We start from the raw sequence: 13406 nt of genomic DNA, 5'->3' as shown, positions 1-13406 counted from the left end.
ATGATTGGATAAGCAGATAGATAGACAGATAGATCAAATTAGATAGAAAGATAATTGTCTGATTATCAAGATCATATAATAATGAGACATTAATTTGGTTTGAAAAGCAGAGTTTATTCCGATCATTTATTAAAACACACAGGAGGTTGTCCTCGTTCACAAGTGAAACACATCTGTGAGGAAAGACTAGATCAGCAGAGCCGTGTTCCTTCGCCGCTGATCTGGGGACGACGAGCTGCTTCTAACACCGCCGCGCGCTCTGAGCGGGACAGGGGGCGCTGTTCTGAGATCAGTGCGGAGGTGTGCACTCTAACCGCTGAGACCGTTAATAACGGTCATGTGGCGAGAGGGAGGCTTCACAAATCATCAGAAAACATGACAGACAGCCAAGGTGGGTCACATTCATAAGTGGTGTAAACACGGCGTTATTACAAACTACCTGTCTGTGCTAGCATGTGGAGGATACACAAGTGTGTGTGTGTGTGTTTGTGGTCGCAAGTGAGTCAAAAATTCAGTATTTTACAATCATTTGTATCTATCGGTCTTTTTCTTCTCTCATCACTCGAGAGCTTTCTAGAACCTTTGTTTTTGTTCAGCTCATCCAAACATCATCATCAGCATCAAAGCATTACTTTTTGCAAATTCTGTTTGAGAAAATCTCACAAACTTGTGTCATATTTCACAGCAAAACCAAAAGTAAACAATTACACAGAATACAGTATATTTTTAGGAAAACTGAGCATAATAAAGACGTTTAGCATTGTGATATTAATTACAACCAAGCACTAAACCCCTAAATTCTTAATAATGTAATACTGTAAATTACAAAACTACCGCACAGTGGCAAATAAATTACATTTCAATGAATTATTAAATCTAATAGTAGTTGTTGCATTCCTTATTTTGGGGCTTTTAATGTATAGCTATATAATGTATAGCTTTTGTGATTAGAAATTGGAGGAAAAATGTGCTTAACTAATGAAAGTAATCTGGCAATACAAAGAAGAAGAACAAAACAAAAATCTTTATGCAAAATGTGATTGCATATGATTTAAGGTGAAATATGACATTTATTTATAAGATTGGCTCATTTGTATGGCTGGTTCCCAAAGCTAGTGTCGTCTGCACATACAGAGATCACTCGCCTCCGATGAACACAAGAAAAATCAAGCAAATAAACCAAAAATCAAACACACACATCCTTAAATCAATGTAAAAAATGGGCAAATGAGTCACAAAAAGGTGCAAACGTTTACATACAAGTACACTTATAAGACATTTGTTGTTCCTGTTAGGATTGGCAATGTATGAACATGAAAAGATAAAAACAAAAACAAGAGGATTTGTCTGTTTTACTCACATCCTTATATTCCAGTGGCTGGAAAATCAAATAAAATGAAAAACACGTAAACTGATGGAAAATTCCAGTTGTATAGGTTTGGCCTTTTCCACCGATTTGACCGCAGAGCTGGAGGAGTTTGCCTCGCAATCAGATAAAATGACTGAGCGTTTGTATTCTGAATCTAGATTCGCTAATAAATAAGAGCTCTAGCTCGAATCAGCTTTAAATCGTAAAGCAGAAATCCTTCATTGTAACATTCAACGCGATTTCCAGTCGCTCCAGGACAGACGTACAACTACAGTGTAAACGAAATCCTTGTGCGCTAATTTCGCAAAAACACAAAGACCTTAAATAATTTCAATCATCATATACATTAAACTCAAAAGGCAAAAGTGAGGTCGTACCAGTCAGTGCTCTCGAATTTCAACGCTCATATTTTTCGTAAATGCATTCGTAGTAATTTTTCGCACCGTTTCAACTCAGTGAGGTCGTTTCGTGGAAGTTGTTAGCATCTACTATATATTAACTTTGTTTTCTAAATGGCAAACGTATGCTTTGATAACTTGATCATTGTGTGCTAAACTTCGCGATTTTGACGCCATGCATTGATGTAATTTTACCACTGGATGTCTGTGGTTTAGTAGGCGATAGCGTGCTACATTGCGTTTGATCTCGCTAGTGGCGAAGCAGAGAGACGAATCCCAGATTTTTGCAACCGAAGTGTAACTAAAAGAGATGTGTTTGCTTTTAAGATCTTTTTCTTAGGATAACGTTTGTAATAAGTATCATTTAATGGTATTTTCGATTCAAGTAGGTAGCAAACAGCCTCTCCGTTTGGTTCCTTTTTCACGTTCAGACGTCGTCTCTAACTGATCAGAGAGCTGTGTCCGGTCAGGTCCACATTACTAGCGCTTAGTCCTCTGGATTCTGACAGACCGCTAGTAGATTCCTGAAGAAACACAAACACACAATTTTTTTATCATGTGCATGTGTGCATGTCAAAAATATAGTAAAAACACATAAAATTTGAAATATTATTACAAATCAAGATAGCAGGTTTCTATGTGAATATATTTTAAATTATAATTTATTTCTGTGATGTGCATGTGTATTTTCAGCATAATTACTCTCCTAAGTATTATTAGACACACCTGTGAGGTTTCTTCTGCACTCTTGTTGAGGAAATTTAAGGAGCTCGCCCTCTTCATCCTTTTGAACCAAACAACATCAGCAGTTACAGCATCATGTCTGATCTCTTTGGAGGAGATTGAGGGTGATGTGTTGGGGTCTCACCCGGGGTTTCGTGGCTCCTGAGGGCCGCTGCCCTGCAGCTTCTTCACCAGCATCTCACTGCTGCGCCGCAGCGCTTCCCGAATCTTCCCGAACGAGCCACTCCTGCGCAGCCCGCCGTTACCATCCTGCGACCACAATACATGATCAACCTCAACACACACAAGACCAGTCAGAAATGATGAATTAATGAGATTCATAGATCTTCTGTTCACCAGGGCTGCATTAATTTGATAAAAAATACAGCAAAAATAGGAAAACTGTGAAATATTATTACAATTTAAATTAACTGTTTTCTATTTTAATATTTTTTTTTTAAATATAATATATTTCTGCAATCTAAGCTGTATTTTCAGCATCACTCCTCCAGTCTTCAGTGTCACATGATCTTCAGAAATCAGAATGATTTGTGAAGATCATGTGACACTGAAGACTGAAGAGTAATGATGCTGAAAATTCAGCAGGGCATCACAGAAATAAATTATATTTTAACATATATTCACATAGAAAAATGCTTTTCTGAATTGTAATAATATTTTACAATTTTACTGTATTTTTTATTAAATAAATGGAGCCTTGGTGAGCATTACAGAACATTTGCATTAAAGATTGTAACAACACACAGGGTCTCCACTGACCCCGCTCCACTCGGCTTCGTCTCCATCACAGTCTCCTCGGGCGTTTACTCCGTCCCGACTCTGACGTCTGTCTCCTCCAGCACCGCCTCCATCCTTCAGCAGCTCCACCACCTTACTCTGATTGATGGCATCGATGCCCTGACAGACACAAACAGCCTTTACAGAGCCACCGTCTCATTTCTAGAGCGCTCAGTCAGTTCAGATAATGAATGACAGAGAAGTCAGTGATGTTTTCCTAACAGCGTTCTCTTCCTGTATGAGTCATCTGCGACAGGAAGTCAGCCTCAAGTTTAGCAGGTCGAGTGTCAGCATGCGTGTCGTACCTGTTTGCGGTTTTTCGTGGCACACTCCTCCAGCGTCTCGGCGGCCTCCAGCTTGCCCTGCCGGCGGTACAGAGCACCTAGACTCTTCAGCGTGGTGTTAACAGTCGAGCTGCTCCAGAGAAACATCCAGAGTCACTCCAAAACACTCTGATACCCAGAATCCTCTGGGGGACACCGGACACTCACCTGTCCACTTTACAGGCTTTGTACCAGCTGCCGTGTTCACCGTACGGACCCGGGTCCTTCCTCTTACCCTGGAAATGAGCAGCAGACAAACTCAAATCAACTCGTACTGAACACACACAGACAAATATAATGAAATGAGAGCATTAAAAATGAAACCTGGTTAAAAAAAAAAAAAAAAAGTTGTTGTACTGAAGAATTAATTTTTTTTTTTTTAGTACTTGTTTATTGATGTATAACAGAAATGTCATGTAGCTTAAATATGATTAATATAGATGTGTTTATTAATCATGTTTAATATACATAAAATTCATGCATTATTGTTTAAAAGTTTAGGGTCGGTAAAAAATTTTAATGTGCTTGAAATTAGTATTTTTTGCTCACTAAGGCTTGCATTTATTTGGTCAAAAATACAGTAATTATATTACTGTTATCAAAGCAAATGTCATATGCATATCCTTTGGGAATGCATACAAATTTATTAAAAAAAATAATATATATATATATATATATACATACACAGGTTTTTACATTTAAATACAATCGTACAAATATTTAAATTTAAATAAATGTATGAAAAATACAATTTAAAGCCTATAATACCTTGCTTTCTTCTCTTTCCTCTGCATGCATCCAGATTGGTTTGTTATCATCTGAGGAGTATACAAATAGATTCAATGTTGTTACTTGTTTCTGACAGTTTTCCTGCATGGCCTCAGACAGCAGAGTAGTGGCTAGTCTTCTGTGAACTATAATGAGCTTGTTGAAGCTTTCAGGAAGAGCAGGTGGATGTTTGATCCTAATCCTGGAAGCGTCTGATTGGCTTAAACGGCTGTGATGTCACAATAGACGGATTAGACATAACGTCTGAAAGATCAAACATCTCACCACGTCATCCTGACAAAAACTGAGCATTAATGTCCATTCTTAGAAAAACGGATGATTAACATGCAAAGCGAGTCAGATGAGATGAACGTGTGTGTATGAAGGTATGGGTTGTGTAATGATAAATACACACTGTTGACAGATCCGAACTGTTTCTCATGCGCACGGGTCAGGATCTCCTTGTAAAGCGTCTCTGCGTCTTTGAATTTGCCCTGTTTCAGGTAACACGTGGCCTGTGGAGGAAACACAATCACAATCAAACAGAGCAATGCTCTCCAGTTCAGATCCAGAATATTCACCCGGAGGACTTGGGTGCATCTGCCGTTTCTTGAACATTTATTTTCACAGATAAACTCAAGACGTGATATATAAGAAGCAAACAGAAAGACTGTTTATTTGCTCTCAAGAAGCTTCACTTCTTCACATCCTGTTTGCACTGGGTTCGTTTGGATTCAAGCATTTGAGAGAATATAAAATCAAGTTGTGATGGCTGGATAACTATTGATGTGCTCAAAAGACTTGACTGTGATACAATAATCAGCGCTGCAACCTTCGGTGCAATGTAATTATAGCTAAAAACAATGAATCAACACATTTCATGATTCGTTAATCATGCCAGGTCCACACATAATACTCATTTCATATGCGAAGGTGTTAGCCAATCACAGCAGTGGGTGTTTACATTAAACCTTCAGATAGACACGCCCCTTTAGGCTGCTGGGATAAAATAAGGGTGGAACATGGCCATGCATATTATTCCTGAATTACAAATATATATATATTTTTTAATATATATATATATATATATATATATATATATATATATATATATATATATATATATATATAAAAACATTGGGTTAAAATTAAAATTTCTAATTAAATAAAATAAATGTTCAAATATACAGGTAGGAGTAAATCAAGAAAAATAAGAAATAATAATAAGATCTATTACTATAACTAATATCATATATTTAACATTTTCAAAATAAGATATATTTATTGCTTGTGTAATTGTTGTGCATTTACATTAATATAAACAAATATATAAAGTCTAAAATCCATATAATGTAAAATCATTCTAACATTATAAGTGCATCTCAGGAAACATTATAAAATAATAATAATAAAATGTAATTCATCACCTGTTTTTTAGGGATTTTTTTTATGTTAATGTTCCCAGTTTGGTGTATAACCAGATGACTTTACTCAACAACCTAAAACTTTCTGCACTTTCTCTGTGACACTTGTGGTGTTCCTGGTCAAAACTTACTGGCCTACAAAAAATTGCTTGCATTTTGAGGTTCAAATATTGTATTCAATCTTTTTTCGACTAGTTTTCTTCAATTTAGCACAGGTTTTTTATTTCTGAATTAATGCACTTAATATTTTGATTGCCGAAATTATCCACAAATAATGTTGTTGTTTTTTCACTCATACACTGAAGCTTGTGAGCCTAAACTAGACTGAATCCAGGATTCGGAGATACTACAGCATCAAAACAGATTCACAAGCAATTTTTGAAAAAGATACAGCATGAAGAGTTGAAACCCTGCTGTCTCAGTTGTGGGTGTGTGGATCTGGCCTCACCAGGTTGTTTTTGGTCTTGGCCACATTGGGGTCGTCTGCGCCCAGTTTGTTCTCGTAGATCTCGAGCGCCCTGCGGTAATAATACTCCACTTCCTCATACTTGCCCTGATTCTGACACAGCAGAGCCAGATTATTGAGCTGCTTCGCCACGTCAGGGTGGAACTTACCCAGAACCTGCAAACACAGGAGCACACGTGTGACCCTGCACCGCAAAACCACTCGTAACGCTCTGTGTTTTACATCAGCTGGATAAATCAGCTTTCCATTAATGTATGGTGTGTTATCATCGGACAATATTTGTCTGAGATGCAACTATTTGAATATCTGGAATCTGAGGGAGTAAATAAATCAAAATATTGAGAAAATCATCTTTAAAGTTGTCCAAATGAAGTTCTTAGCAATGCATATGTGACTCTTGAGCACAAAACCAGTCTGAAGTCTCTGGGTTATATTAGTAGCAATAGCCAAAAATACATTGTATGGGTCAAAATTATCCATTTTTCTTTTATGCCAAAAATCAATAGGATATTAAGTAAAGATCATGTTCCATGAACATATTTTATACATTTCCTGCCGTAAATATATCAACACTTTATTTTTGTTTAGTAATATGCATTGCTAAGGACTTTATTTGAACAACTTTAAAGATGATTTTTTTGCTCCCTTAGATTCCAGATCTTCAAATAGTTGCATCTCTTTCTTTATAAACATACATAACTGGAAAGCTTATTTATTTAGCTTTCGGATGATTTATAAATCCCATTTTCAAACGTTTTTACCCTTACCCTTGGTACAGGGTCACATACTGTCAATCAAAAATCAAGTTTTGATATATTTACACAGTAGGAAATTTGCTAAATATCTTCATGGAACGTAATCTTTACTTAATATCCTGATGATTTTTGGCATGAAAGAAAAATGATGCATTTTGACCCATACATTGGTCTATTGCTACAGATAGCCCTGATCTACTTCTGACTGCTCTTGTGCTCCAGGGTCACACAGCGGCTCCAGGAGAGCAGCAGTAGCTCAGTGTAAATCCTCAGTCTGACAGCTGTATGTTCTCCACCTTCTCTCGGATCTCCAGCGCTCTCTTGCAGAGCGGCTCGGCCTCCTTGTGTTTCCCGCGCTTGCCGTACAGCACGGCCAGGTTGTTGAGGGTCGCGGCCACAGCGGGGTGATCTCTCCCCAGAGTCCTCTCTCTGATGGCCAGAGCGTCGTTCAGCAGGTGAGCCGCCTCTTTATACTTGTTCTGGTCCCTGGAGACACACACACACACACACACACACACACACACACACACACTCGCTAGTTATGCATCACAACTTCAGCCGCCAAAACTGTTTTGGAGGATCATCGAGTGAAACAGTGATGTTCAAGCAGCTCTGTGTCAGTGTCGTTTTCATTTTGATGAACGGAGATCTTTCTTTCTATGAATTTGTATTTGGAGCTCGTCATCAAATTATATAATTCAGAAATAAAAGTCAATTATCGACTATGATTTTAAACTTTACTTCTGTATTCTTTATATATGTAAATACATTCAACTTTTTAAATCAACTTTATAAATGAATATATCATTAAACAAGTTTAACAATTATTTATTTTAATTAAATGTCTATTTCAAAATCATGTTAAAACAAGAGTATCAATTATGATCCATCGTTTAATTGTTTAGAATTTAACAATAAACTAATATTTAATTAACACATTCACAAAGCTGAATTAAAAACATAAAATATATATATATATATATATATATACAAATAACTAGTCCTAATGTGGACTTACAGAATATAAAAAAATTAAATCTAAATCTGTTATCATTTAGAAATAAAAGGCTATTTTTCTGAATAATTAATCAACATCAGGTAATTAGATTAAAAACTATAATTGACTGACAGTCCTAATCTTAAAATATTCCACTTTTTAAATGAAAATGTATCAGTCTATTAACTGAAAATATCATAAAGGTTTATATAAAATGCATTTAAAATGCTTCTATTTAAATTATACACAAAAATTAATTTCTATTTCAAAAAGAAATATATTTTCTTGAGCTGAACTTGTAATGTTTTTACATCAAACATTGTCATAATTTAGAAATAAAAGGCCATTTCTACCATTATTTTAGATTTATCTTCTGTATTTATCTGTAACTTTTAATGACATTTAATCAACTTATATAATACATTTGATTACGTTCTTCATTATTACATGAACTTCATGTTTGGTTTTTGGCTAAATTGAAAAGGAACGTTAATCTCGGTGCATGGCGAGTGCGGTGACCTCTGACCTGTAGACCAGGGCGAGGATGTTGAGCATGGTGGCCACGTCTGGGTGGTTGTGTCCGGAGGTCTTCTCCAGGTCCTCCAGAGCCTGTTTGCAGAGCGGCACGGCCACCTCGTAGCGTCCCTGAGAGGCGTACTGGATCACCAGGTTATGAAGCGTCCTGAGACGGGCCGGGATCTCGTAGCCCCCCTGCTGCGCCGCCGCTTCACCGCTGGGCTGAGCTGGACACACACACACACACACACACACACACACACACAAAATGCCCATTTTAAAATTATGTTAAAATTATTCCAAATAAAAATCTCAAATATGATCCATCAGGATTTCAAACAATGTTTATTTGTTCATTTCTCTATCGTCATTGCTTTGGATGTTTTGAAACTACAGAGCTTTAATTATGTACAGTACAGACAAAAAGTTTGGAAGCATTACTATTTTTAATGTTTTTGAAAGAGGTTTCTTCTGCTCATCAAGCCTGCATTTATTTGATTAAAAATATAGAAAAAAACAGTAATATTGTGAAATATTATTACAACTTAAAATAATAGTTTTCTATTTGAATATACTTAAAAAAATAATTTATTCCTGTGATGCAAAGCTGAATTTTCAGCATCATTACTCCAGGCTTCAGTGTCACATGTAACATCAGTCGATCACATGATCATTTAGAAATCATTCTCATATTCTGATTTATTATGAGTGTTGAAAACAGTTCTGCTAATATATTTGATCAATAAAAGGTTAAAAAGAACTGCATTTATTAAAAATAAAAAAATATATATATAATAATATATTTTCTTTACTATCACTTTTGGTCAATTTAACTCCTCCTTGCTGAATAAAAGTATTGATTTTATTTAAAAATAAAGAAAAAAAAAATACTGACCCCAAATTACTGACCAGTAGTGTATATTGTTATTACAAAATATTAATATTTTAAAAACATAGCTTCTTTTTTTTTTTACTTTTTATTCATCAAAGTATCATGTTCTGAAACAATAGTGTTTCCAACTTTGATAATGAATCATCATATTAGAATGATTTCTAAAGAATCATGTGATAATGATCCTAAAAATTCAGCTTTGCATCACAGAAATAAATGATCATTTAAAGTATAATACATTTAAAAACAATTATTTTACATTGTAATAATATATCACAATATTACTGTTTTTTCTGTATTTTTGATCAAATAAATGCAGGCTTGATGAGCAGAAGAAACTTCTTTCAAAAACATTAAAAATAGTAATGTTTCCAAACTTTTGGTCTGTACTGTACATATTAAGATATAATATTTTATAATCTTTAAAACAATATTTGGAGATTAAGAGTGATATTATATAATATTATTTACACTATACTGTTATAAAGACTTTTTGTCCATATAAATATCAGCATCAGCCCCCAGTTGCATATTTTTGCACAGAGCCATAAAAGCCTGACAAATCAAATATAACACTCAATAAAAAAATTGCCTATTCAGTTCTGACTTAACTTGGTGTGTGAGGTTAGACAGGTTTAAGGTGATCTAGAAGAGCTGGTCTCTCACCTGGCCCCGGCTCGTCGTCGTTTGGAAACAGGTCGTCCAGCTTGTCCTTCTCCTTCTCTCCCGTCTTCTCCTCGGAGGGCGAGGCGTCCCCGTCCAGCTTCCGGATCTGGTTCATGAACTCCAGGTGCTTCTTCTCCTCCTCCAGCTGGGCCACGCTCTGCTCGCTCTTCTGCAGCTTGTGTTGAGTGCTGGCCAGCTCGTCCCGCAGCCACTGGTTCTCCTGACAGAGACGACGCACCTGAGCACGCAGCTTCTGCTTCTCCGACTCCACGGCGCTCAGGTGAGCGGACAGAGCGATGATCACCTGAGAGCAGACGCCCCATCAGTCCTCTCGCTGCATTACACTGATCAGGTGACAGCAACACATTTACAGTGCTCCTTGACCCTAGACAGGCAGCTCAGAGATGTCAGTGTTTGAGATACCTGCGCCTCTCCGAGCCCCAGCTCGATGTCCTCCAGACTCTTTCGGAGCAGGCTGGACCTCTCCTGTGCGACGGGAGGCGGAGCACAGTCCAGGACAGAGTTTAGGAGCTGAGCGTGTTCCCCTCGCAGCGTCTCCAAACCCTGCATCACTGCTTTAGTGTTCAGCACGATCTCGTCCTGCGTCAGACGCTCCAGCGCCTCTTCTCGTGGGTACACCATGGTGGACATCAGCCGCGGGACGCTGAGAACACAGCTTTATTACAAACTGATGCCTTACAAATCCTCCTCTTACATCGCTTCGTATATAAAATACAATAAAGGTTGCCAAATCAAATGCAACATTTCAATTTCATTTAGTTCAACTTGATGTACTATAAATAACTAAAACTGAAACAAACAAAAAAAAATATTAAATAGAACAATAACTAACTGAACTAATAATAAGCGATTTTACCAAAATGTCAACAAAAAATATATATTAAAACTAAAAAATGATTAAATGCGATTACCTAAAATAAAATAGGCTAAACATTAAGTGAAACCGAAATAAACTAAATAAAACAAACAAATAAAAAAATTATTTCTGCAAGTTGATAAAGCAATATTTCTTATTTTCATTTTGTTTAAATAAAAGTATTAACTAAAACTGAAAAAAGACGCACTTAAAAATTCCAATAACAAAACTAGTAGACCTTCATCTAAAAATAAATAAAGCCATAAAAAATTGTAAGCAAAATAAAATAAACATTAAATGAAGAATACAATAAAAACTTGAATAAAAAAAAGAATTAATTTTCATTTAGTTTGAACTGATGTATTAAAATAACTAAAACTTAAATAAAAATGTATAAAAACTATTTTAAATGACATGAAAAAAAAAAAAAAAAAAGAACAAAAATAACTGGAACTGAAATAAAAACAATAAAACAACTTATAAAAATGGCAAACACGCACACAAATAATAAACAAAAGAAAAATTTATAAAACCATACATTTTAAAATAATAATTAATCATTTGATGTAACCGGATCTTCTTGAACCAGTTCACCAAATCAAACAATCAGTTTTAACGGTTTGCGTCTCCAATACGGTTATCTGGCTCAGCTCAAATATGTTCTTCTTCAGTTCAGTCGGTGTACTGTTTGAGTACATATATTACTCCGGGATATTGGTTTGTTTGAACTCAGAGGGAGTGTCAGCCACATTAAAAAAGTTAACAGCTTAAGTCATTTGTGGATTAATGCTTATTAGAGATGCGAACCGTTTAAAACGATTCAGTTCGATTTGGTGAACTGTTTCAAGAAGATCCGGTTACATCGAATGATTCGTTGGTGAACCGGCGTATCATTACACTGCAGTGAACTCTCTCTCACACAGACACGGAAGAGAAGACAATGCTGAATAAAGTCGTCGTTTTTGTTATTTTTGGACCAAAATGTATTTTCGATGCTTCAAAAAATTCTAACGGACCCTCTGATGTCACATGGACTACACTGATGATGTTTTTCTTACCTTTCTGGACATGGACAGTAGACCGTACACACAGCTTCAATGGAGGGACTGAGAGCTCTCGGACTAAATCTAAAATATCTTAAACTGTGTCCCGAAGATAAACGGAGGTCTTACGGGTTTGGAACGACATGAGGGTGAGTTATTAATGACATAACTTAGATTATTGGGTGAACTAACCCTTTAACTTCCACTGCTTCACCTTTCCTCACCCATCACAACTACTACTGACTGCAATGCAGCAACAGAGAGAGAGAAAGAGAGAGAAAGAGAGAGAAAGAGAGAGCGCATCTTATAAACACACCAGATCAGACCACAAACCGCCTTCTGATGCTCATCACTCTTCATAAACTCAAAATTCAATTTCACAATGACTGACAGCTGGTGACCCCATCAAGGTGACCCACAGGACAACACAACATGAGTTACCTCCTCCACACAATCACAACATCTGAGAGAGAAACAGGCCCTGCTCTCAATATCAAACACTTATTCCCATCACGCAAACTCCTCTCATCCTCCGTTTTGTATTCTCATATAATAACATTTGAGAATGAATCATGCATATTTGATCCATAACCCCAGAGATATTCAACGCACTATCACTGAAGACAAAAATCACCAGGTGCATCATAAACAAGTCATGCATCATCTGGTTTACTCTTTCAGACATTGTCAAAACTAATTATAATGGCAGAATTATTTGAATGAACATAAACACAGTCTATTCGGATATTAAATATGAGCTATTGTTTTTAGGCTAAACTTTGTCCCATTAAAATAGGCCAGTAGTTTAGCATCCTATTGTATAATCAATGCATATCAGAAACCTGCATTGCGAGCAAAATAAATACCTTTAATAATCCGCTTCTCCTGAACTCAAGCGAGTAAACTATGTGATGGGATGGATTCACACTCGCTCCAATAAAACGATATGAGACGTGAATCAGACGAATCCCGGCGACGCGCTCAGCACAACAGACGCCCGTGTGCGCGCTCACCCGCTTCCGCTTCGTCCATCCTTCTCGTCCCTTTCAGTGTGATAGATTGGCAGATATTTGTGCTGGAGTGAGGGAGGATGACCACAGCAAACTGAAAATGGCTGATGTTTGTGTTTGTGCTCCCAGAATCCAAAGCCCAGCGCTGACATCATTACACCCGCCCAAAACGGGCGGTGACGCGCTATGCTAATATTTTGGGCTACATTTGAGCTATTTTGAATTTTTGAGTTAGTTTGCTGTCATAACATCTCGTCTTACAGAGAACATTAGAAAGAGAACATTAAAAATACACATTTAGGTGTTTTAGTTTATGACACTTTATATGCTATACTTCTATATGCGTCTGTTGATTCCATTTTTACATTGTCCTTTGACAAA

General features: G+C 36.6%; 1 protein-coding gene across 1 annotated transcript; it reads right to left on the bottom strand.

The window, feature by feature from the left end:
* Positions 1-93: 93 nt before the first annotated feature.
* LOC127962459 (kinesin light chain 2) lies at positions 94-13161 on the bottom strand. The gene is made up of 14 exons (XM_052562027.1): positions 12882-13161; positions 10519-10759; positions 10096-10399; positions 8548-8764; positions 7321-7510; positions 6252-6425; positions 4795-4894; positions 4380-4429; positions 3780-3847; positions 3594-3702; positions 3271-3408; positions 2636-2760; positions 2494-2551; positions 94-2291 (listed from the first exon to the last, which is right to left on the bottom strand). Exons 2-14 carry the CDS (start codon positions 10744-10746, stop codon positions 2208-2210), a joined length of 1845 nt encoding a protein of 614 aa, XP_052417987.1. The 5' UTR covers positions 10747-10759; positions 12882-13161; the 3' UTR covers positions 94-2207.
* Between the last annotated feature and the right edge of the window lie 245 nt (positions 13162-13406).

Source organism: Carassius gibelio, chromosome B7 (genome assembly GCF_023724105.1).
Source record: "Carassius gibelio isolate Cgi1373 ecotype wild population from Czech Republic chromosome B7, carGib1.2-hapl.c, whole genome shotgun sequence".
Classification (NCBI taxonomy): domain Eukaryota; kingdom Metazoa; phylum Chordata; class Actinopteri; order Cypriniformes; family Cyprinidae; genus Carassius; species Carassius gibelio.
The sequence above is the reverse complement of the archived record's forward strand: the minus strand, read 5'-3'. Positions and strand labels throughout refer to the sequence as shown.